Below are 25,522 nucleotides of genomic sequence, written 5' to 3'. Positions count from 1 at the left end.
CGTGAGAGCGGAGCGAAGATGGCGGCGGGCGGGCTGAGCGCGAGGTGCGGGGCTGCGGCCGCTGGGGCGGAAGGAGCGCAGGGGCAACGCGGGGGCGGCCCCGCTCTTGCTGCGGGCGGACCCCGCTCCGCGGGACCGGGGGCCGAGAGGGGCTGGCGGGGAGGGGGCGCAGCGCCTGGCCGGGAGGGTTTAACTGCGGCGGGGCGCGCGCCGGTCTGGCCCCGCCCCCGCCTCGCGCGCGGAGCGAGGCCCCGCCCCCCCCGCTGAGGGACCCTCAGGGACCCTCGTCCCCAAAGACCGGACTGAGAAGCGGCTGTCGGGGATTTTGTGGTTGTTTTATTCTGTCGTACGAGATGAGAGGCTGGGCAGGACTCCGTAGGAGCCGTTGCTTTGGCGGGGCCGGGGGTTTGATGTGCGCTCACTTCGCGGAGGTGCCTGACAGACGCTCAGCCCTTCCCCGAGGACGGCTGCACCTCCCGCGCGGCTCTTGCAGGCGTACAAGTCAAAATACACACGTGGAACTGTGTAACGGAAGCGATTCAATGAATCCCATGTTCAGTGATCATCTAACTTCGGTGGTTTCGTTTCTCCAGAGCACGTTTTTTGTCATTTATTATGCCGCTTTTATGCTCTGGTGTCTGTGTAAAGATGGTGCAGTTTTTCACTTCACACAGTTTTATGCTCTGCTTAGAGTGGAGGATGAAACTGGTGGAAGAATTTGTTTGAAGGAGAGCTTTGGATGTAGCAATACAATACTGCTTTATGCTTTCATTAAGTTTCTTCTTAGGAGCCTTAAATGTTCAAATAGGAAAATCAAATTGAGCTGGTAACCTGGTATCAATGTGAAGCTTTGGTATGAATTCACAGGTCTTGCTGTGTCAGTTGTCACCCTCTTCTGGATTTTTCTTTGGTTTTTCTAGGACATCTGAAACTCATTAGATAAAAGCTAATGTTCCTTAAATCATTTTTCTTGCATTGCAGTGTCGTTTGCTGCAAGTTAATTGCGGGTTTGAAAAGCGTAAGCTAAATGGAATCCTGGAATAACGTTGATGATTAAAATACTCGCCACCTTTTCCTTGTGTTTACAGGAGCAGCAGAGAATTATGGACGATTCTGCTGGGCAGATCAGCTTTAAGAGAACCAGTAAGTTCATGTCCTGGTGAGCAGGTTTGGCCGTCACTTATTTGGCTTCGTGGCCGAATACATCATTTCTACATCTCTTTGAATATTAGTGAAAATAGGTTTTGCTGCTCTTCCTTCTTTCTTAGCGTGATTTTTGTTCCCATATCTCTGCTCCTTGTTTGTTCTTCCGCTGCTTGTTTACAGCTACTGCATGAGCTGCCTGGAAGGGTGTATGGAAAAGGTGGTTCCTTTTCTGGAGTGGCCACCTGTGTTGCTGCCTGGGGTGCCCTGGGGTGTTCATGTGTGGTACAACTGCTGTTTTATTTTGAGGGATGGAGCCTGTGCTTTCAAGAATTTGCCCAGAGGTTGGGAATCCAAATGTTTCTAAACCTGGTCCACTGCCTCCCTTTTTCCCACCCTCCCTAGGATTAGGGAATGCAGCTCACTGCCCTGTTCGGTACTGCATCTGGAATCACACCTGTCTTGTGTTGTTCCTGCCTCTTTGTGGTGGTGGAATTTCTTTGCTTTGCTTAAGTTTTAACAGACCTGATACTTGGTAATGCACTTTGAGGAGTCTGTTCAGGGGTGTTTGGTTCTGTTTTAGGCCCAGATTGCTGCAGAGTTGAACAAGCACTGGCAGAGGCTATTAGAGGGACTGTCGTACTACAAACCACCAAGGTACAGTCACTGCCTGATTTTGGAAATGATTCTCTAATGTGGAGTTTTGTTGTAAGTAAAGAAAGGTTACAGAATATTGTTGTATGAAATATTGACAGGTCACTAAGGAAAAAGCAAATGTTCAGTTTAAACTGATAAAACTGAGAACTTTGAAATTATACCTATTCTTTCCTTGAGATTGCTGCATTTTTAATGACTAAAATTTCTTTTTACTTTAGTACGACTTCAGCAGAAAAAATTAAAGCTGATAAGGATGTAGCTGCTCCACTAAAAGAGTTGGGTCTGAGGGTCAGCAAGTTTTTGGTGAGTGAAGCTGCTTTTGCATTATTTTTTATCCCTGGAATGGATTGTTATTGGGATTCTGGTATTGTAGCAATCTTCTTGATGTTGAGTAGAGGGAAACTTAAGGTCCTGTCTGTTCAAAATAATCTAAAGGATGTTGGAGTACGTGTTGAGGCTCTAGGTCAAACTTCCAAAGTGATGAGTAACTTTGAGATGCTGTGGTTTTCCTGGTCCTTTGCAGCAGCAGCCACCTACTCCTGCTCTGAGTTGGGTTCTTCCAGGACAACTGCTCAGCTAAAAAACTGATGTCCCTTAAATCAGTTGCTGTGTTTGACAGTCCTCTCAGTTTACCTGCAAGGTTCTGTTTCTTTAGGCCACAAGTTTAGAGTTCAATGACTGGTGGTACCTTTATTTAAACGACTGATGGTCCTTTATCTGAAGTTAAACTGCAGCTCAGTGACATTAAAGCCTGTGTATTTGGCTTTAAAAGAAGTGCTGATTAATACATCTGCCTGGTGCAAAAATATTCTTTTGGCATGTTATTTGTTTTGAAGATAAGAGCTGCTTGAGTATTTGGAGAGAATCTCAGTCTTTAATGAATTCAGTTGCCTTTTATTAATTTCAGATAATTTCTCTTTCTTCTGTTCAGGGTCTGGATGAAGAGCAGAGTGTGCAGTTGTTACAGTCTTATCTTCAAGAGGATTACAGAGGAACAAGAGACTCCCTGAAGGTCCATAGCTCCCATTTATGTTCTGTTTACTCCACATCTTTCCTTAATATCAGTTGTTTTTTGATGCAAATGTGAGTTCAAATCCTGACTGGGAAATGGCTTTGTAGCTTTTCTTCTCTGAAGCTGCATCCAGGCTTATCTGTTCCTTCTTGGTTCTCTGCAGGAACTCAGCTCCTCTTTCTGTCACAGGAATACAGGAAAGCTACAGATTTGTGAATGAGAGCTGAGCTGAAAAATAAATATGTAGTTAAAAATGAGTGTTTTGGCTTTGTGCTTTTGGAATCTGTCTTTCCAAATGAACTGGAAAGAAAAATTGTCTTTTATTTGTTTCAGTCATTTTGTGAACATAAATTTTGTCAGTAGGTATTTCTCCAGTAGCTATTTATTTTGTTATATTTTGTTTACAGACAGTTCTTCAGGACGAAAGGCAGAGTCAGGCTTTGATGCTGAAGGTTAGTCATTTCCATTTGTATTTTCTGTGGAAAAGATCTGTTGGCAGCAAACCTACTTTATTTCTGTGGAATATCTTGAAATGATTGAAGTATTCCTTTGTATAAAGGATGGCTTTTAGAAGGTGCTTCTGAAATTGAAGGATGTGCATGTAGATGTGAACGTGTTAGTAATTGCTACAGAAATGAAATCTTAGGCTTGATATCGGGGAATTCAGCTGGGTAGATGTACACTGTCTTATTTTCCAAAACTTATAGGTTTGTGTGTCACTGTCTGACTTGACAAGATTGATGATTGTTTCTGACAGAGGGTAATAGGGTCTTTTTGCCTTTCTTTTCCACATTTTCTCACTTAACAGTGTAATTGTAGACCTGTTGTTATGGCAGTGCTTGACTGAGTTCTGTAATGTTAATTAAGTGTTGGGTTTTTTTCCCCCAAATTCAAAACTGCTCAGTTGAAACTCCATCTGTAGTAACTCTGTATTCCTGTGGTGAAGGCCTTGGCAGTGGCTGGGAGAGAGAGGTGGATGGGAGTTGGACACTGTCCCAGGTTGGTATTGATGGCACTTTACATTTGCAGCTCGCTGACTACTACTATGAGGAGAGGATCTGCATCCTGCGCTGCGTCCTCCACCTGCTCACGTATTTCCAGGATGAGAGACACCCTTACACAGTGAGTACAGGATGTGGTGTCATTGAAATAGGCTAAATATGGAAGCTCATTCTCTACCTGTGTAAAAAGCCCACAAGTGTGCATGTGAGAAGTTCATGGACTCGTTTGTTTCTTTAAGGCACAGTACTTCCAGTGTGTTGAAAAGTTGGACAAGGAACTCGTTCCGAATTACCGCAAACAGTTTGAAGCGCTGTACAAAGCAGAAGCTCCGACGTGGGAAACGCATGGAAATCTCATGGTATTTTGTTTCTTACTATTACTTATCAGGCTTATAAAGTCTTTCCTTACATGTAACGTATTGGAAAATACATCTGTGCAGATGCAGTTAAACAGGACGTTTCTCCTGGTCCAAGAAACTTAAAATTTGTTTTCTCTCTAACAGAACACGCTTTTGCTCAGAGACAGAGAGTTTCGTGAAACTTATGGTTCCTTGTAATAAATCTGTGGAGAGCACTCGGCCAGCAGGGCCATTTATGTGTAGTTGTTCATGATCTCTGTGTACTTAGAGTGGCTTCCCTTGGCATTGACTCAATTGTTGGCTACACAAGCTGTTGAAATGCCTCCACACTTCTCAGTTTCTGACTGCTTTGGCTGCCCTGTGAGCTTCAATATGTGATGGTGGAACTTTCTTTTGTGCAGACAGAACGTCAGGTTTCCCGGTGGTTTGTGCAGTGCCTTCGGGAACAGTCCATGCTCCTGGAAGTCATCTTCCTCTACTATGCATACTTTGAAATGGCACCTGAGGAGCTTGTGGCATTTGCAAAGATGTTCAAAGAGCAGGGATTTGGCACGAGACAAACCAACAGACATTTAGTAGATGAGAGCATGGATCACCTCGTGGATCGTATTGGGTAAGTGTTGTGTGTGTTTGTGAAGTGGGTACAGAGCAAAACAATTGCTTTTCTCAGGAAAAAATGCATTTATAATTATGTCTTTGTTGTTCTGCATGGGCCATGACTCGAAGGGGGAATGGAAATCCTGCCATACATCCTGGTGGCAGAGAGTTATAAAGATGGAAAAGCTATTCAAATTTCAGTGATCCTTTTTTGTCTGTTCAACCAGAAAAGGTAGTTCTGAAGGTTGTAATTTGTCCTCTACCAGCATTTCAAGACAAAATTTGGATTACGTGCTGTTAATTTCTTGTAATTTCTTATTGCTTCAAAGAAAGATGGACAAAGCAAACGAAAGGTTGCTTTTTGACCACTTATAGTTTAAAAAAAGCCTTCCCTGAATTCTCGAATAAGGTTTCTGACCTACTTGTTTTTATTCTTTTACTGCTTGTAGCTACTTTAGTGCTCTTATTCTGGTGGAAGGCATGGAAATTGACTCCCTCCATGAGCGTGCTTTGGATGATAGGACGGAGGAGCACAAGTTGGCCAACAGTCAGCACATCCACCAGGTAAAACATTGGCAGAGTAACCAACCCTTTCTCAGGCCTAACAGTGCAGAACTTCCTGTGATTAGCCAGGCACTGCTGTGTCTGTAAACTTCTGGTCCTTGGGCTTGTTGGCCAAGTGTAGGAACTGGCATCCACATACCATGAGAAGGACACGATCAGCTATGTGCTTGTTGAGTATGGATTACTTTCAAACTCAGTTATTTTGCTTTTGATTTGTCTCTGTGCAGGAGATGGACAATCAGCTGCTGCAGTTAGGGGATGTCTCACATCATGCTCCGGTGCTTTTGGCCTGGGCTCTGCTCCGTCACACCATAAACCCAGAGGAGTCCACAAACACCATCAGGAGGATGGGCAGCACTGCTATCCAGCTGAACGTCTTCCAGTATCTGACAAAGCTGCTGCGATCCCTCAGCAGTGGGGGCAAGAATGTGAGTTTCTTAGATTGTACATATAAGCTTTTGAAGGTCTAACTGCTCCTGATGTAAAGCTGTGATGGGAAGCAGATGACTAAACCAATGTTCTTTTTAAACATGCAGTAAAGCATGTACTATCATCTTAAATTTCAGTGAGGATCAGAAATCAAGTTGGAATGAAACAGATTTTTATGTCCAGAGAATTAAGAAAAGCTTTGTAAAGCAAGGAACTACATCTCTCTTGAGCAGAATAGACTGCAGTTAATCATGTTTTTTGATTTGCCTCCATCAGTGTATTTGCCATTGTGGATCTTGAGCACTGGATGATTTAACTGCACTATTCTCTGCATATGGTTTCATTAGACAACATGGTGTATTAGGGTAAACTGCTTTGTAGACAGAAGCCAGTGAAAACAAATCCTTTTGATTCCTAGAAGTGTTGAGTGCTTCTTTTTTTTATTTTGATGGTCTGCAAGGCATTTCTGTGATAATAGTCATGTCAAGACTTCTCCTTTCAGTGAAATACATCATATTAATGTGGAGCTTAACTAATGACTGCTCCCTATTTTGCTTCTCCTTTGCAGCAAGGATATATGAAAAGGGCAGTTACTTGGTGTGTAAAGCAGACTGAGTAGAGTTACAGCATGTTTGTAGTTCATAGTCTTTCCCATAACAGCCTTGTGTACTCTTCCTTTGCAGTGTACTGCCAGCACAGCTTGTATGTGTATTTATGGACTTCTTTCCTTTGTCCTGACATCACTGGAATTGCATACATTGGGCAATCAGCAGGTAAGCATCCAAGGCACTTTGCATCTGTTACATAATTTAAAATAACCTGTCATAACTGATGCTAATTGCCTATTAAATTGTAATCCTGCATTTCAGACTGCAAGCTTTATGTGGCTTAGGTAGACCCAAATGAGTGACTTGCTGGTTTTCCTACTGCATGTACACCATGCAAACCTAGTAAACACCTTTACAGACTGGCAGATTAGTAATGAAAGAGCACATCATACATTTGAAGTCCTATGGGTATGAAACTAATTGTTGATCTGTTAGTCCCAAAACAATGGAAATAATACAAACTCCATTTCTGAGTTGGACTGGACAACTTACAGCCTTCTGCAGATATCATGGACACCTTTGTTGTGGCCAGTTCGTTCATGATGAGGAGCATGGCTTTAGGTTGTGGTCTGGGAGTGGGTGTGTTGGTGTGTTTTGGCTCCAGGAAGTAGTTACATCTTGGTGGGTAAACATGGAAACTTAAATTCCAAAGATGTGGCAGAATTTGGTTGGGACGAAATCCCCCTGTGTAAAGTAGCTTTGATTTTTTCCATCCTATCATCCTTTGTAGGATATAATTGATGCTGCATGTGAAGTTCTGACAGCTTCCAGCATTCCTCAGCTCTTCTGGAAGACGGTGAGTGTGTTTGCAACTTGTTTGACCTACCTTGTGTATAACTAAGACCTGATAAAAGTTTCTCTTTTAGGAAAGGAATAGGTTGGTTGTAATTAGTGAGTTGGTTTCTAGGAGGGCCTGAGGAGCAAATATTCATTTGCATCTATCTTTGATTTACTTTTGCCCTTTCCTGCCTTTTAGGTACAGCCTTGGCTTTACTCTTGAAAAGGATACTGGAGCGAGTTTTAATATAGGTGATAGTTGAAAGCAGGGCTGGGGCTGCAAGGATTGAACTAACTGCTGCCAAAAGCATTGTGCTTATTTTTTGTTGTCACAGAATTAGGGTGATATGTAATGCCTTACAGTCTTACTTCTTGCCTTATACTTGCAGACTGCCTCATGCTTTAGTCTGTGCCAGTGTGATCTCCAGTCACTGGAGTGATACTTTTATGCATGATTAATGTTAAATGTACAGCTTCAAAAGGAACTGTAACCTTATGCTATATTGAGACCCTTCTAGCTTTTCTTTTTAGTAATAAGACATTTGTTTCCACCACCAGGAACCTACTGCAGGTCTGGGTATTATCCTGGACAGTGTTTGTGGGATGTTCCCCCATCTTCTCACTCCTCTCCTTCAGCTGCTTCAAGCCCTTGTGTCTGATAAATCTACTGCAAAAAAGGTACAGAATCTCTCTTGGTATTTGGGAGATGATTTATTTCAAGACAGGGATGACATGTTCTGTGATTCTTTCTTTCCATTACATGTGCTTATCTCAACTGCAGTCTTAGGTAACAGACATTAAGCTTTTGTCTAAGAACAGTGGACAGGGCTCCTTCAGAGTTGTTGCTGTTGCAGGACGCTGTTTTCTGGCTTCTAGAAAAGTTTTCAACTTCGATGGTTGAAGATTAAGATGCTGACTAATTTTTAGGGGATACTAACCTGATTCATTAGATGAGACTTGTCTGAACAGGTGGGCTGTGTAATAATGTTTTGGTAGGGTTGATGTATTAGAAAAATACTGTACACCTCAAGGAAACTTTCCTGTTCCTGGAAATGACCTGGTTGATAAATTTTTAAGAAGCTCTGGCTCTTCAGCTGTGTTGTTGAAGCTCTCTCTGATGCAGGTGTACAGTTTCCTGGATAAAATGTCCTTCTATATTGAACTGTACAAGCACAAACCTCCAGATGTGATCTCCCATGAGGACGGCACACTGTGGCGAAGGCAGGCTCCAAAGCTCCTCTATCCTCTTGGTAAGGAAGCTGCACTTCACCTTTTCTTACTGAAATGCTTTGGGAAATTTAGCTCTTTACCTGCCTTCTAACTTACGGATAAGTTTGTGACTTTATTTCACCTTCTTCTTCAATCTTTAGGACTAGGTCAAACAAATCTACGGATACCTCAGGGAACAGTGGGCCAAGTGATGCTGGATGATCGGGCTTATTTGGTACGGTGGGAGTATTCCTACAGCAGCTGGACTCTGTTCACCTGTGAGATTGAGATGCTGCTCCATGTTGTGTCAACAGCAGGTGAGACAGGCTGGACCTGTAAAAAGAACAAATAATTATAAATTGGTGTCAATTTGAGTTTAGTAGTAGGACTGAACAGCTCTGAGTACTTTTGAAAGAGCATGGAATACTTCCTCAGAAACCTGATGATGATGATGATGATTATTATTTTTCTGTAAAATTCACTGCAAAAGGCCAAGAGCATGTAGTGAAATGAGATACATTTTAGATGAGGAAGAAGTTGAGATAGATAAACAGATGTTTTTTGGTATGGGAGACCGATGGTTTTGAATCATGAAGATATGTGGTAAGATAAATGTGCATTGTTCCAGGCTTGATTACTGCTGAAGTATGATTTTGCATTCTGATGTTTGGTTTTCTTTACCCAGATGTGATTCAGCATTGCCAGAGGGTCAAGCCCATAATTGATCTGGTTCATAAAGTAATCAGTACTGATGTATCAATAGCAGATTGTCTTCTGCCAATCACATCACGAATCTACATGCTCCTGCAGAGGTGAGTCACTGACAGCAGAGGTACCTAAAGCAGATAGAGTGACCTGGAGGAATAGCTGATTACTTATTTTGCCAAGAGCTTTACAAGATGTGTGTCAGTACTTGAACTCCCCAAGACTGGTGTTCAGCTCTCAAAACTGTTCTGGTTACACACAGTTTAATGTTTTGATGCAGCAGAATGGCCCCTCTACTACTTCTTTCCTGAAAGGTGTGCAATTTTATCAATTTAAAGGCAGTTTTGATTAGTAGCTGTATTTATATGGAAGGGGGACAAAGCTTAGCATAAGAGCAGTAACTCCCAGGTTTTAAAACAGTTGTACTTGCTAACTCCTCCCAGAGTTAACTGCCTGGGAATTGATGTTCAGCTGTATAGTTTTTGTTTGCTGTGACAACCTGCTGTCTTGCCAGCCTTGCTCTGGCAATAAATTGATCTGACTCAGGTGTGAGGGGGAGGTGGCAAGTCTAGATTGAAAGTGCAGACTCTGGTGTCTGTATTTATTTGCTTAAATTTTATACATGTGTACTTCAGTGAGAGGGAAAGAAGCTTTTTTGATTAAAAAAACAGACTAGACCACAGGTGGCAGTGCTTTTCATGCATTCTGTTTCTCCTTTGTAGGCTAACAACTGTAATCTCTCCCCCTGTGGATGTTATTGCTTCTTGTGTCAATTGCTTGACAGTCCTGGCTGCTCGGATGCCAGCCAAGGTGAGGAAAGGACCTGCTGGTGAGAACTGGTACATTTATATGTAAATGAGAAGGAGTATCTGTGCCTCTTCTCTTGCAGGTTTGGACTGACCTTCACCACACAGGGTTCTTGCCATTTGTTGCCAATCCACTGTCCAGTATGAATCACATGATTAGGTATTCATGTTCCCCACCCCATTTTTTTTTTGCCTAACCTATTCATAACATGCAATAAGAACTTTTTGCCAGTGTGCAATCTCTGCACCTGACATCTCTCACTCATGTCAGAATCCTGCTATTCATGTGATGAACCCTCTTGCTCATTTCACAGTGCAGAGGGAATGAATGCTGGGGGCTATGGAAACCTATTGATGAGCATGGAACAGCCCCAAGGCGAGTACAGTGTTACCATCTCCTTCCTGAACCTGGTAACAACTCTTGTCCGGGTGAGTGCTTCTGGAATGCTCTGATGTGACACCAGCTCTGAGCTGTTATAATTGGGAAGTGAAATACAGCCCTGTCTGAGATCAATCTCTCTCAGTAATCTTTGCTTGACACTCCTTTCTGCACTGCTGTTTGTGCTTTCTCTGATCTGATTCTTACAAAAAACCATTTTGAGTCATCTCAAATGACTAGAAAAGATTAGAAATTGCTTGTACATTTGTGTCCCCGTGTTCTGTGGTTTTCTCACACTTCAAAAATCATAAGGAGTATCTTCCTCCAAAAGTTTTCTTGTCCTCCTCCTGGTTAAATAATATTTCTGTTTCTCCTAGGGACAACTTGGTAGCACCCAAAGCCAAGGCCTGGTGCCCTGCATTGTGTTTGTTCTGAAGGAAATGTTACCAAATTACCACAAATGGAGATACAACTCTCATGGAGTGAGAGAGAAAATCGGTAAGAATGTTAAAAGGGGGAGTAGGAGGAGAAGGGAATAAAAGGGATCACCTGCCTTCTTTTTTCTAGCAGCCATTTGGGATTTGCATTGTACATCTGATGTTGTTAGATGCTGTGATTTATTTGAAAATATTAGTAATGAGGCAACAGTTTTCAAAAACTGAGAAATCCATTTCATCTCTCTTTTAGGGTGCCTAATTCTGCAGCTGATCCATGCTATACTGAACTTATGCCCTGAAATGGATCCTCGCAGCAGGTAAGACAGGTGAGAGGTCTCAGACCTGCAGTAGCCTGGTTTACAGTGCAGGAATCACTTTGATTTTGTTTCAGTTTTTGAATTCAAACAAGTAGGAGGGAGCTGGCATAGCTGTGTAGCACTGGTTTCAGCTCTTTGCTGCATTACTGAGTACAGGAAGGGCAGAAAAGATTAGGGACAGAGCAAATCACATCACTTCTGGTAAAAAAAAAAGAAAAGAGTACATAGATTTCCTGGGATACACTGCCATCCACTTTCTTATTTGGTGTACTCTGGTGAAAGTAGAAGGGAAAGTAAAGGAAGGGTTAGTGGGGATGTAGAAATGAAGAGGTTACTTTGTGGTAGTTTTCTAAGTGCAGTGTGGCAAAATGCCACAAGTGCACCTGGTGACACTGACCTGTGTTTGTGTCACAGCAATGCCCCCAGCCTGCAGTCCTTGTGTATCTTCAGCCTGGCCAACACGGAGGCAGGGCAAGCTGTCATTAACATCATGGGAATTGGGGTGGACACCATTGACATGGTAATGGCCTCCCAGTCCAGCAGGTGAGTGGGGCGTGGCTGTTTGGGCAGCTTCTGTGTGCTGGCTCTGAGTGAAAATGTCTTGTAACCCCGATGGAGTTTCCTTTTTAAATGTTGTGCAAATAATAAATGTTGATTGTGAACACAGTTCCTTACTTTGGTTTCTCTTTGGAAACAGTGACGAGTCCCAAGGCCAAGGGCAGCTGCTGATCCAGACAGTTAAGCTGGCGTTCTCCGTTACCAACAACGTCATCCGCCTGAAGCCCCCCTCCAGCGTGGTGTCTCCCCTAGAGCAGGCACTCACTCAGCATGGTGGGTACTGCTCCCTGGGGCAGCCTGGGCTTCTGGGTGATCTGCAAATGGCACTGTGTGTCTCATCACAAACACGAGTTAAGGTTTCCAGGTTACAAAAAGTGGTTGCTACTGATGGGGGGAGGCCTCTTCTCCCTCCTCTAAGGCATTCTTCCCCTCTGGGACAGCTTTTAAAGGATTAATCAAACATGGCTTATTGTTTGCTGTTTTGTAATGGGATTAGTGTAATTACAGAATATACTAAATCAGCTGCTGTTAGTGCCTCTGGCTGGACCCATACCGTGTTCTTTTGGGAGACCAACTTAGGTCTCATCTTCTGCTGTGGAAATCATTATTTGGTGAATAGTTACATCTTGTTGCTGTTTCTTCTCTTTGATTTTATTTGTGTTCTCTCCAGGTGCTCATGGAAACAACCTTATTGCTGTCTTGGCCAAATACATCTACCACAAGCATGACCCTGCTCTTCCACGCCTGGCCATCCAGCTGCTCAAACGACTGGCTACAGTAAGATAAGACACACCAGTGCTCCTTTGCTTCTCCCCTTGGGATTGATTCCAATTTTCTCAAGATAATTTCCTCAGGCTTTTTTCTATCAGGGAGCTTAGTGCAAGTCAGTTGAAGCAGGGTGGACTGACAGCTGTAAGTTAGGGCACATGAAAAATCATCTAAAGGGTCCTTTAGTTTTTTAATGTGATCTTCTGCTGTTTCAGAAGTCACTCAGCACTCACTGAGAGGCATCCCATGAGTGGGGTTTTTTCTGCAAAATATTTGCACCTCCAGTTGTTCTTTTCCCAATTTTTTAGCAACTTTCACAAGTCACAGTCTTAAATACAATTCCTAGACCTTCCTATCTGGAACTTTAACATCTTACTGAGAAGAGGGTCCTATTTAAGTTTTTATTGGGACCTTTCAACTTTTAGACTTCTGTACTTAGTAAAAGTAGACTTTAGACTTACAAAGCCTTTTGTACTTGCTCTTTTTGTCTGCTAAACATCTGAGTGTTTATAGTTTTCTTAAAGCATATAAATCCAGATCTGAGCTTATCTTTTTCAAGAAATGTAATTCCCAAACTGTTTTTTTCTTTGTCCTTTATATTTCTTTTGTAACCTGAGAGAAGTAGGTGAGGGTAGAGCAGAATTGCTGAAGAGCAATATTTGGATCACTTGTCACATTTCTTCTTGCTTAATGACAACTTACTTTGATATGTTCGTAGATTCAATATTAAATATTTTTGTGTTTCAATACAATACAATCACCTTTTATGTAGAATTAAGCATTCTCTAGAGCATGTTTATTTTTCCCTCTGATGTTTGTCTCCATGGGCAGGTTGCTCCCATGTCCGTGTACGCCTGCCTGGGCAGTGATGCTGCTGCCATCCGCGACGCCTTCCTCACGCACCTGCAGAGCAAGATCGAGGACATGCGCATCAAGGTTATGATTCTGGAGTTCCTCACAGTTGCAGTGGAGACTCAACCTGGGCTCATTGAACTGTTCCTGAACTTGGAAGTGAAGGATGGCAGTGATGGGTCGAAGGTACAATAGCAGATACTTGCCTGAGGACTCACTCGCCTTTTTTTGCATATTACAGCACTGGATGCTAAAATCTGATAGTTCTTGTAACCTGATGTGCTTAATGTAAAGATAAATGCAGGTTGTGCTTGTATTTAATGGATGTGGTGTATCCCAGTTTCACTTTTCCCTGTAACCAAAGAGAAACTTTCCCCAGTGTTTCAAGGCAGATACTGAGTTAGCAAAAGAACATCTGCTGAGACCAAGGGTGCCTGTGACCTGCTCTCTTCACTCTGTGTGCTGTTCTCTAAGTGACCTTAAAACACTCGTTTATGACATTCTGGCAATGAGAAAGCTAAAGATTTGGGTACAATGGACAATATAATTCCTCCAGCATTATAACCACTTGTAACCTCTTGCCTCCTTCTGCTTTAGGAATTCAGCTTAGGGGAGTGGAGTTGCCTCCAAGTGGTGTTAGAGCTGATTGACTCCAAACAGCAGGAGAGGTACTGGTGCCCCCCCCTCCTGCACCGTGCTGCCATCGCCTTCCTGCATGCGCTGTGGCAGGACCGTCGTGACAGCGCCATGCTCGTGCTAAGGACAAAGTGAGTTGGTGTTCCTCAACAAGGCATTTTCCTTCCTCTTTTCCAAGACATTCTTTCTGTGGTTTGTCAGGCTTTTCAGGAACATTTCCGTTTTAGTCCATGTGTGCCCTGGTGAGGGTATGCATTGTGTGGGCTTTGAGTGTGGAAGATGAGAAGCCCCAGTGTGTCAGAAGCAAATATATTTCTGTTTCTTTTACACAAAGCTAAATAAACTTGTATTTACCAAAGCGTATTTTCTACGTTTGGAACACTCAAAATGCTGCTGGGCATGTGACATGAGGGAGATAACTGATACTACTCTTGTTCATATCTTTTAGGCCAAAGTTTTGGGAAAATTTAACTAATCCCCTCTTTGGGACCCTTCCTCCGCCTTCTGAATCGTCAGAGGTGAGTTACATCCAAACAAAATGAAGGGATTTATGTATTTCTGAGAAAAGGTTTCTAAGTGATGTGTGTGGCTGTTCCCTCTGCTTGCAGCTTCCTAAAAGGACTGTGACCAAGTGGGTTAAACACAGGCAGGAGGTGAAGTGAATGTTGTCTGGCTTTTCAGAGATTGGGCAGCCATGAACTGTCTTTTGAAATTCTCTGCTATTTATTCACGTACGAAACAAAAACAGCTATGTGGCAGCTGTGGTAACAGTCACTGTGGAAGGTGTGCTGTCTGAAATGTATCTATATTGTGGGTTCAGGCTGACTGGTATTATGGAGGAATTGATTAGGTTCTTGTTCTTCCTTTCTGTGCGAGTTTTTCTCTTCGTTCTGAAAGCCCTGTGTTCTTACTGAAGAGCTTGAACTCTGAGCACAGTATTCTGTCCTTATTGTCACCTATCTGTGTACAAAATGACATAACTATTCCTATTTTGGGAGAAATAAGTCTCCTGTGGAACTGGAGTATCAGCCATCCCAAGTGGATGGGTAGGGATAAATCAGAATTTCACTCACGCTATAGAGCTCAGATTTTTTTTTTTTTTTAATTGCTTGGGATTTTTTTGTCTTCATAGCTCAGTGTCTTGGATACCTGTGCCTTAATAATGAAAATCATCTGCTTGGAGATCTACTATGTTGTCAAGTGAGTCTTTGGTAGTCTCCCCTTCATCCCTGTACTTTTTAGCTGTCGCAGTTGTGTGTGTTAACTCTTGATACACCATGTGGGCTTTGATGGGCAAAGCACATGTAATCCTGGGAAAATCTGGGAGTGATTCACGAACACATTACAAACATTCATTTGAGATTCTTGCAATGTCCAATTGCAGAAAGATATTACAATCCTTCTGCAGCCTTTAGGTGAGAATGTATCAGTATTTTCCTTGTATCCTGGAATAAGAATATACAGTATTTATTAAAACTAATTGTCAACTAAGCCAAGTAAACCTGCAGTGATTGAATCACATTTAGTAATTTTCTCCCACTTGATTTGTTTTCCTGAACATAACAGCTGTTTCCTATGTTGAAAAGTCAGGATTAACTAAAATCTCTGTTTAAAAAAAAAAAAAAAATCATAGATTTTCTTCAGGATTCATACTGTTCCTTCATATTTGATACAAAAAGTGGGATTCCCTGCACAGGTCTAATATGTGGAATAAGCTTCCTTGCAAGCTGCGTCCTTGGCTTTCCTCCCTGAATCATAGAAGTGTATTTTCTGACCCAAGACTAAATGAAGATAACTTCTCCTCTTGATTTGGTCAGGGGCTCGCTGGATCAGTCCCTGAAAGACACGCTGAAGAATTTCTCCACCAAAAAGCGCTTTGCCTACTGGTCAGAGTACGTGAAGTCCCTGGCACAGCACGTGGCAGAGACCGAGGGCACCAGCTGTGCCTCCATCACCGAGTATCAGATGCTCATCTCGGCCTGGAGGATGCTGCTCATCATCTCCACAAGCCATGTAAGGGCTGCCTCTTATCTTCCATGACAGTTTGAAGTGAGCATTTTGAATAATACAATATGTAATACAATACAACTTAGGCCAGCTAAGCAGACTTCACTGGTTTTTTTCTTTCAGTTTTGTTGTGTGTGTGAACACAGTGCAGGTTGACACAAGCATGGTGCAAGAGATTAGAGTGGGTGATAATTTTGCTGTTTGATCAAAATGAGCATATTGTTCTCTCAGCAGAGGAGGGAGGTAGTAAATATTTTTTAGAGGGATTCTAAGTAATTCTGTAATCCTGACAAGCTTTTCCTGTGTCAAGTGAGGCAGGGATGCACCATTAGAGAATTAGTCATTGCCAGCTTCTTGTCAATGGTTAATGTAGGACTAAAATGATTTCTGTAAAACTCAGCAACTATAAAATTTGATGGATTCATAAAATAACAAAACAGTAAACTGATTTTAGGCTTCTTAGAAGATGCATCTTTTGTTGTGCTGATTGATCTTTATCTTTGTGGATTTAGGCAGATATCATGCATCTGACCGATTCTGCAGTTCATCAGCAGTTGTTTCTGGATGTGCTAAATGGCACCAAGGTTTTGGTAGGTGTTGCTTCCTATCAGTTCTTTTCATTTCCTAATTGCTTATCTTCTTTGCACTGTGAGGGGTTCTATTTCTGCAGATGCTTGTGATCATAGATTTTTTAGATCCTGTGAAATTGGGCTGAAACAAAGTCTTTCTCCCTGAACTGATGAGCTGCTTAAATCTTTATTTTGTATGTGTCATTCTTGTCATCACTGAGTGACCCTGCGAGGGTCCTGGCTCTGGTCCCCTCAGTTCTGCTGAACACACCTGGTCATTTGGTGGTAGTGCTTGGGCTGAGCATTTCTGAAGTGTTTTTACATGTGTCTGTTCCAGCTGTAACTCTTGCTGTATTTCTCCTTAGCTCCAAGTTCCCATGTCAGTGTCCTGTCTGCAGCTGGGGTCTATGCTGTGTACCCTTCTTCTGATCCTGCTCAAGCAGTGGAAAAGGTAGGTATTTTGTTTAGATAATTGTTAGTCACTGCTAGAAATAAAAACTTGGGAGATCACATTTAAATAAAAATTTGGGAGATTATGTTGAAGTGTTTTGCTCTTGGGTGAATCCCTTAGTGGTCTGGGGAGAGAACTGAATCATTGAATTCTCTTTTGGGATGTCAAATGTCTCTTGGTTGTTGCTGAAACTGTAAGAAGTCTCTAGTAGCAATACAGTTTATTTGGTTTCCTGCTTGCTGGTGAAAAGTACCAAAAGAGCTTTTGTGATAGTTAGCCCTGCTTTCTCACTCTCATTCTCACAATGAAGGGAAAATGCATTCTCTCATTCTGTGGAATGTCTTTAGTGAGATCCAGGTGGTGACTTAAATTTTACTTTGAAGAATTGCTTTTACTTTTGGGGGTCATATAACTTATGATCCACACAGCTCATTCAAGACAATATATTTATTGAGGGATCTTGTCTAATCTGAAGAGCTCTCCCTTTTTGTTGTCAGCGAGTTGGGTTCTGTGGATAAAATCATAAACTCCTTGACGCAGATTCTGGAGGGAGTACTACAGGCAGATCAGCAGATGATGGAGAAAACCAAAGCCAAAGTGTTCTCAGCTCTTATCACTGTTCTGCAAATGAAGGAGATGAAAGGTGAGGTGGTGCATGTGCAGGTGTCGAGGTGCCAGGTTGCCAGGTCTGAACACACCTAACACCCAACATGTGCAAGATAAACACATGTGTGGTGCTGGTAGTAGTGCAGGGTGCTGAATGTAGTCACCAGCCTGTGGGACTTCTCTCCTTTTTTCTTCCTTTCTTTAGCTGGTTTTGAAAAGAGATGAGGTTTATCATTCGTTCACTCTATGTCCATGTCTTCCCTTCTCTTGTCTTTTCCTGACAATAACCTCTGTTTGATCAGTTTGGTTCCTGCGTGTTTTTGGAAACAGCTCAGTGTATGGTGGAGAGACACCTAAATCAGGCTCTCAGAGTGACTGTAGAGCTTAGATTCTGACATGGATTTCTAGTTAGAGATAACAAAAGACCCAAGCATGAGAAAGGATACATTTTGTTACAAACCACAGAAACCAGTCTGGTTACTACTCCTGTCCCTTGTGGGGCATCTGGCATTGCAGTGGAATCTCGGCAGTATTTCTCTGTACAGCACATGCAAAGGCCACTGGGATTAAAAGTGTGTCAGGGTACTTGTCTATTTTCCTTGTCCCACTGCTTTGGCTCTGCAAGCTTGTTATGTTTTGAAAAATAGAAAGTGGAGGGTTGGTTTGGTTTTAATTGTTTTCTTTGCTGTTGAATTTGAGTTTCTAGTCATGCTGGTAAAAGGTGGTGCAATTTATTATAATGGTTTTGATAAGAATGTAGTATTTATATGGACTCACAGACCATAGACCATACCCAATCTGCATGGGCTGGTGCCAGCAGTCTGGAGCAGTGGGTGGGAATTGCTGTGGTGGAATAATCTGTCCATAGTAGTGCTTGATTTGTGCTTTGACATGTCATGAATTTATATGACTTCTTGGTAAAACTACATGTTTTTGTTATCCAGATGAACATAATCCTTTATTATATCCTCCTAGACTTAAACATCTAACTTAGTCACAGTTCCTCCCATTGTTTTGTAGCTTTTGAAATGAGAACAGAATAAATGCCAATTCCAAGAAATGTGGCTCAGTGATGTTATCAGTTAAACTGGAAACCTGAGTACAAGGACTGTGTGTTAACTGGTGTCTGTTGTGCATGTCACAGTGAATGACATCCCCCAGTACCCCCAGCTGGTGCTGAGTGTGTGTGAGACTCTCCAGGATGAGGTCATTGCACTTTTGGACCAGACTCGGCACAGCCTGACCTTGGGAGATGCTGCAGATGACAAGGACAGTATGGAGACTGATGATGCCTCCCGAGTGAAGCACAAAGACCAGCGAGATGGGGTAAAGGACCCCTTCCTCTGCTCTGCAGCCTTGTCTCTTCTCTCTAGACAAAAGTTTCATGATGCTTGGAACAACTTTCCCTTGTAGCCTGCTGCCTTCAAATGAAGTTTTAGCAGTTTCTATTTCAGAATTACTCGATGTTTTTTTGGCTCACATCAGTCTGGCAATTGGCTGTTGCTGCCTCTCCTTCAGATGTGTCCTAAAAAACATTGTCATGAGTGCTGATACAGCCAAGAGGTGTACAGAGTATAATGTGAGGGATATCAGGAGCCTTCATTCATGGTTCTGGGAATGGTTGAACTTTAGATTGTGTTAGTAAGTGCTTTTGAGATTTTTCTTGGTACAACCCTGTACCTACCTACCTTTCCTTGTCACTGTAGGTGTGTGTTCTGGGTCTGCACCTGGCTAAGGAGCTCTGTGAAGTGGATGAAGATGGAGACTGCTGGCTGCAGATTACTAGGAAAGTCCCTGTGCTTCCTACCATCTTTGCTGCACTGGAGATCAGCCTGAGAGTTAAACAAAACCTTCACTTCACAGAGGCCTCATTACATTTGCTGCTGACCTTAGCAAGGACTCAGCAGGTGAGAGATGCAGAGAAGTGAGAGCACATAGCTGTACACTTTAAATAAGAAAAGTGTGTCTCATTTTATATCTCATTATCCAGTCTGTGATGCAGCTGCATGATAAGCTGTAGATAAAGGGGTATTTTTTGGAGGCTGGAAAGCAGCAGGTCCTGTATGTACACCTGCTTAATGTGTCTTGTTCTCTATAGTGGGATGTCTGGGAAAAGCTGAGCCAGCCAGGCAGACCTGTCATTTAGAGCAGGCACCTTCACTCAATGGATTCTGCAATGCAAATACCCCCTTGTTAAACCAGCATTGAGTGTTAGAACCTGCTTCTTCATTAGTTTTAATAAAGTGTTTATCTATTACAAATTCAACTTGTGTGGAGCTTTAGGTGAAAACAAGGTTATTCCAAAGCCCTTTGCAAAGATAATGTAGATACCAGAGGAGGTGATAAATGGAATTCTGAGTACAGTTATGCAGGCTAGATTTTGCTTTTCTTGATGTTGAACTTTTGACAACATAGAAGTGTGTGTAGATAAAAGTTCTGTAAAAGGGTGGTGACAGTGCAAAGGACAGAAATATCTACTGCAACACAAGTCTCTTCAGTCCTTGAGAGCAGAGGCACAGATTCCAACAGTAATCTGTTCTTGTAGGGAGCAGCAGCAATGGCTGGAGCTGGTGTCACCCAGAGTGTCTGCCTGCCCCTCCTGAGCGTGTACCAGCTCAGCACAAACGGAACCATTCAGGTGGGTGCTGCTTCCTTCATTCCAGCTGGGAATGCACCCAGAGAGCTTCCCATGCCCTCACAGGCTGTGGCTGGAGCAATGCCCTCCCAGGGTGGGAGGACAGCAGCCACCCCTAGAGACTGGAGACTGCCAGATTGGTGTGGAGGGAACAAAAGTTGCTTATTTTTCTGTGTGATTTGTTCAGACATCTGCTTCATCCCGGAAGTCCCTGGATGCCCCCTCCTGGCCCGGGGTCTATCGCCTCTCCATGTCCCTGATGGAACGTCTTCTCAAAACACTGAGATACAACTTCCTGACAGAAGCACTGGACTTTGTGGGTGTCCATCAAGAGAGGATTCTTCAGGTGTGCCACAAACTGCCTCTGTGCTTCACTTGGCTCATGTGTTCCAACAGCAGTGGAAATGATTCAGAAAGGGCAGAAGCATTGAAAAGTCACTCCTGCCTTGGGAAAGGTTACAGTGGAGATAATTGTGAGAGGAGGATGGCATGTTATCCCATCTGTCCCTTATCTGTCATGGTCCTGATTTACTTCTCTCTCCTTCCCAGTGCCTGAATGCAGTACGGACCGTGCAGAGCTTGGCCTGTCTGGAAGAGGCTGATCATACTGTTGGCTTCATTCTTCAACTCTCAAATTTCACAAAGGAGTGGCATTTCCACCTGCCACAACTTATGAGGGACATGCAGGTAGGAATAAGGATATTGCTGTGAATAATACATTGCCTTGGAGTGCAGAGATTTGGATGTCTTCAGAGAAAATGGCACTATATCACTTTTTTATTACCATTCCTTTAATGGGAATTACAGCTGAGGTTATTTAACTGCCCATTCTGTCAGTACCTTGTCTCAAGTGAGGAAATGTAACTGTTGGGAGAGAGAGAAGTGGTGTTGCTTGGAAAAGTAAACTTGGGGAATAGAGTGGCTTACTTTCAGTTCTTAGTGCCAGGTGATTTCAAGAAAATACTGGGAAGTTAAGAGACTTCATGGATCCTTTATGATCACAGTAGATGTGAGCTGTGTTTGGATTTTCTAGTTTCCAGCAGTGGTAGTGACTAGATGGGGTTTGAGCTTTTATGAGATTTCTCCCTGTCTTTATTTCTTTCAGGTGAATCTGTGTTACCTGTGCCAGGCCTGTACCTCCCTCCTGCACAGCCGCAAAATGCTCCAGCACTACCTGCAGGTGAGTGTCCTACACCAAACTTCTAAGTTGTGTTGCATGCCTGTGCTCCCTGTTAGAAGGGAGCATTATTAAGTATCAAGGGTCTTGGATATTGAATGGATTATTGATAGTCCTTGTGGTGATTATTGACACCCATTAACAGTTAGGATTTGCATTTTTTTAATGGCAAAAAAAAAAATAATGCAAAGAGTAGTCTGGACTCTGAAAACCTCTGGACTGTGTAAAGCCAGTCCTAGATAACCAGCAGCCTGTGCTGAATGGTGCTGTTGTCATAAGGAGGCTGCATTGCTGTAGGACTCTGGAGTGCCATTAATTCAGCCACTGTTGACCTGGTGTCCTTGATTTGATTTAATTTGTTAAAGGCAGATAGTTCTTGTTCTTGGGACTCCTTTAGATGAATGAGGTGGAGATGATGCATTCCTGCTGCAGTGTTCCTTCTGCATGGCTCAGACTTGGTCTGTTGATCATTCTTTTTCCAGAGTGTGGAATCTAAACATTCTTTGCAGCTGCCTCCCTGCAATGCAGTGTCTCCCCAGCCCACACCAACTGTAGATTCCCAGCAGGTGACAGACTTTGGGTGCCTTATTTCCTCATTCTCTTTGTTCACAGCATATTTTTTTTTATCAAAACACTTGTCTTAGTGCAAAATAATCGTATCTGTATTCAAGACCTTCTCTTTTCTTTCTCCACAGACAAAAAATGGCGATTCCCTTCCATCCAGTGTGACTCCCCGTGTGCAGCGTAATCCGCAGGCCTCCTCCAAACACCCCAGCCCCGAGTCAGAGGCAGCAGAGCAGAAGGCCCTGCTCACAGTGCAGTACAGCCTCCTCAAAATCCTCAGCAAGTCTCTTGCTGCCCTACGCCATTTCACCCCTGATGTCTGCCAGATCCTCCTTGACCAGGTGGGGAGAGAGGAGAGGTGCTGCTCTCCAAAGGGGAGAGTTTCCAGCATTTCCAGGGATATTCTGGGTCTGTGTGTCCTGATACAGTGACCCCACTGTATACCTGTCTGCTGTTCTGCACAGAGCAGGAAGGCAGGAGACAAGGAATTTGCCTTGGGAATGTGGCACTGCACAGTGTGAAGGGAAGACTTGGCTGAGCTTTTGTGTGATCTACACAAGGCTGTGTATGTGTGACCTTAATGGAGCAAACAATAACTTAGTTGGTTTGTACCTTCAGTACATTCTTTAGGGAAAATCCTCTTGTCATCCACCCATGGTGGTGTGACCCAGTGCCTGGTTTCCAGGTTCAGAAAAGGAAGGTTTAGTCCTTGATTCTGGCAGTGTCCTGCTGCTAACTGCTGGATAGGGCACGTCCTTCTGTGCTTCTCGGGGCAGCCAGTACCTTGGTGTGCCAGTGATGGCAGCTGTGTGAGGAGAGCCATACAGTCGGATTGTGCAGTGCTGTACAGGACATTTTACTGCTCCAGCTGTACACTTGGGATTTGGGAAATTACCACAGTGCTTCTATTTCTCCATATGAAAAGCATGATAAGGGACTGGGTATTCCTGTTCCTATGGCAACACCATACTCATGGCCTCCAGGGTCTCACTCCTCTTTCTGTTCCTCCATAGTCGCTGGACCTTGCTGAGTACAACGTGCTCTTTGTCTTGAGTTTCACCACACCAGCCTTTGATTCGGACGTTGCACCTTCCTTTGGGACCCTGCTTGCCACAGTCAACGTGGCCCTGAACATGCTGGGAGAGGTACTGGCCCTGTCTGTGACTGGGAGCACGGCAGTTGCAGTGATCTCAGAGAGCTCATTCAGCTGATACTTGGAAGAGCATGAGTAGTTCTTTTCTATCTCCTGTCTCTAATGCCTGTCTTTTTTTCTCTCTAAGATGGATAAGAAGAAGGAACCTTTCCCTCAGGCTGCAGGGCTAAATATGCAAGAGGGAACCAAAACCCTCAAGTAAGTTTCTAGTTACTTGATGTAGTTACAGCCAAGCAGCAGAAGTCAGAGCTCCTCAGATCAGAACTGAGGTGTAGAGGCATTTGTGTGTCTTTGTTACATCCCTTGTGCATGAAGTCCTTCAATAACTATTTGACCTGGAAACCAGAGTGTGCTGACCTTTTTGGCTCCTGCTGATTTGTGTTTCTTTGCACAGGTCTCTGCTCATGTTTACAATGGAAAACTGTTTCTACCTGCTCATCTCCCAGGCTGTTCGGTACCTGCGGGACCCGGCTGTGCACCCCCGGGATAAGCAGCGGATGAAGCAGGAGCTCAGCTCGGAGCTGGTGAGCACCTTGTGCTGTCCTCTCACGGTTCAGTGTGTCTCATCTGTGGCTGCCCATTTCCCAGCATGACTGAACAGCCTTGGGCTGCTCATACTGGCACATTCCTGTGCCACAGCCCCTGGTTTGGGGTGGGAGAGGGCGTGTGGTGGAACGAAGTTGACTTGTTACACACTCTAATTTCAGAGTACGCTGCTCTCCAGCCTGTCTCGTTACTTTCGCCGGGGTGGTCCCTCTTCACCTGCCAGCGGGGTCCTTCCCTCTCCTCAAGGAAAGTCTGCCTCCAAGCTGGGTCCAGAGGGGCAGGAGCCCTTGTTTCAGCTCGTGCAGGCCTTTGTCCGGCACGTGCAGAGATAGATCCTGTCCTGGCCCTGCCTCCCTTGTCAGGACTTGCAGCGGAACAATTCACGTCCACCACAGAAGGCATCACCTTCGGCAGAGCTGTAATGAGGACTGGGAAGGGAGGGAGGCCAAGTGTGGGCAGTGGTGTCACCTGAGCAGTGAGATCCCATGGAACTCTTGCCCCCCAGGAGCAGAGTGAATGTAAGGAGAGTCCAGCTGGCTCTCCGGTGACCAGCCCGCGTGCACAGTCTGCTCGCTCTGTCTGCCAGGGCATCCTGGCTGCATACAGGCACTGAGCAGTCAAAACCTTTATTTTTATAGCTTGTACCTCAGCTGGGGAAGTTGTGGCTGGATGGAGAGAGGAGACACATTCTGCTGGGCATTAACTCTGCTCCTAACACAAGGTGCAATCTGCATCTCCCACGTGGATTCCAGCTAAGGCACACCCAAGGGATCAGCCAGCAATTCAGAGACCATCTTTCTACTGCTATTTTTGTACTGAATGGTTCAAGGCACGATGGTGTATGTGTGCTCATGCCTTCCCTTCACCCTGCAGTCTGTGTGTTGTGTGTGTTTCTGAAGAGCAAGCCTCACTTAAGGTTTTTACGTCAAAATTCCATTGCTCCAGTCTTGCAGTTTTTTGTAACTGTGCCCTATTTATACTGATATTAAAACCTTTATAGACAGCAGCTGTGTTCATGGGTTTGTGTTGGACACAGCAGCACCAATTCTGCAGTGTCTGGGTAGTAGTTCTGCTGAGCTCAAGTCCCAGCTAATGCTGTGACTTCTGAGTGACAATCCAGAGACTGTCTGAAATTACTGTAATTAAAGGCTGATTCCCTGAGTTCCCCACACCCACTCCCTTTCTCTTACTCTGCTGTTGGGGAACTTGTAGGAGGTTTGAAATGAGCAGCACTATAAAATATTCCTCAAGGATGATTCCCCTGCACATGGTGATGAGGGCCCTGCACAGGAATCACTGTCTGCAGTGAAGGTGGATCATGTGGTGTAGCTCTAGATCAACAAACTTTAAGGTTCTGAGGCTCAGTGTGTAGTAAGGACAGTAAGAGAAAGTCAGTAATTATTGCTTAAAATACAGCTGGAAATCTAGACAGACTTACCTAAGGTAAATCAAATTTCAGTGTAGCTGTGAGCTATTAACCTACCAGTTCTTTCCTAAAGAGACACTTGATTGCTTTACCAGCCAGAACCTTTTTAGTTTCAATGGTTTTAAGAGACTAGAGCTAGAAAATGAGGTTATCTTGGTTTAAGGTTGTTTGGGCTTTTTTACCTTGTAAACTTAAGTGCTGGCAATATCCTCGTACATTTGTTTGATCTAATGTCATGTGCCCTGAGGGCTTTGGAGAGATTTGAACCGGCTGGAGTAAAGTCTTAAAGTAGAAGGGAGGAGGGGCTTGTGAGGTGGTGTGACAGTCCTAAACTCAGTGGTGTTTCGATGGGGCAGCCTCTAACCAGAAACACTTTGTGCTATGGGGGAACTGGGTGTGACCATGGAGAGTTGAAGGTGAACAATGTGCAGAGACAGCAAATGGATGAGAGGCACCATGGGGAGAGGAAGCAAGGCTGCAGCTGGTCCATCTAAGTCAGTTCAGTTACAGCAGAGGCTGGTACTTCACAGCTCTGGTTGGGATCTTTCCTTTTTGTTATGGCTTTGGAAGTTAC

The 25,522-nt window shown here is 43.8% G+C and overlaps 1 protein-coding gene across 1 annotated transcript; it reads left to right on the top strand.

The window, feature by feature from the left end:
* On the top strand, positions 1 to 24,452 carry NUP188 (nucleoporin 188). The gene is made up of 44 exons (XM_082295342.1): positions 1 to 44; positions 1,089 to 1,143; positions 1,727 to 1,800; positions 2,019 to 2,103; positions 2,732 to 2,812; positions 3,220 to 3,264; positions 3,842 to 3,934; positions 4,053 to 4,172; positions 4,574 to 4,785; positions 5,219 to 5,333; positions 5,561 to 5,761; positions 6,446 to 6,535; positions 7,101 to 7,166; positions 7,706 to 7,825; positions 8,271 to 8,397; positions 8,518 to 8,673; positions 9,042 to 9,168; positions 9,784 to 9,871; positions 9,951 to 10,027; positions 10,182 to 10,296; positions 10,624 to 10,744; positions 10,934 to 11,000; positions 11,415 to 11,543; positions 11,698 to 11,831; positions 12,229 to 12,335; positions 13,158 to 13,364; positions 13,776 to 13,945; positions 14,263 to 14,332; positions 14,947 to 15,014; positions 15,632 to 15,827; positions 16,334 to 16,411; positions 16,756 to 16,841; positions 17,339 to 17,484; positions 18,592 to 18,773; positions 19,154 to 19,354; positions 19,993 to 20,085; positions 20,270 to 20,428; positions 20,632 to 20,769; positions 21,188 to 21,262; positions 21,955 to 22,164; positions 22,837 to 22,968; positions 23,104 to 23,174; positions 23,371 to 23,500; positions 23,684 to 24,452. Exons 1-44 carry the CDS (start codon positions 19 to 21, stop codon positions 23,852 to 23,854), a joined length of 5,214 nt encoding a protein of 1,737 aa, XP_082151468.1. The 5' UTR covers positions 1 to 18; the 3' UTR covers positions 23,855 to 24,452.
* Positions 24,453 to 25,522: the final 1,070 nt, after the last annotated feature.

The sequence above is a fragment of the Coloeus monedula genome (assembly GCF_965178545.1).
Source record: "Coloeus monedula genome assembly, chromosome: 21".
Lineage (NCBI taxonomy): Eukaryota > Metazoa > Chordata > Aves > Passeriformes > Corvidae > Coloeus > Coloeus monedula.
The sequence above is the reverse complement of the archived record's forward strand: the minus strand, read 5'-3'. Positions and strand labels throughout refer to the sequence as shown.

Excerpts from the sequence above, each read along its gene's own strand:
- NUP188 (XM_082295342.1), top strand. The coding sequence starts at position 19 with ATGGCGGCGGGCGGGCTGAGCGCGAG. Across the intron at positions 6,536-7,100 it reads ATACATTGGGCAATCAGCAG|GATATAATTGATGCTGCATG; the intron begins GTAAGCATCCAA and ends CATCCTTTGTAG. Across the intron at positions 23,175-23,370 it reads GAGGGAACCAAAACCCTCAA|GTCTCTGCTCATGTTTACAA; the intron begins GTAAGTTTCTAG and ends TTCTTTGCACAG.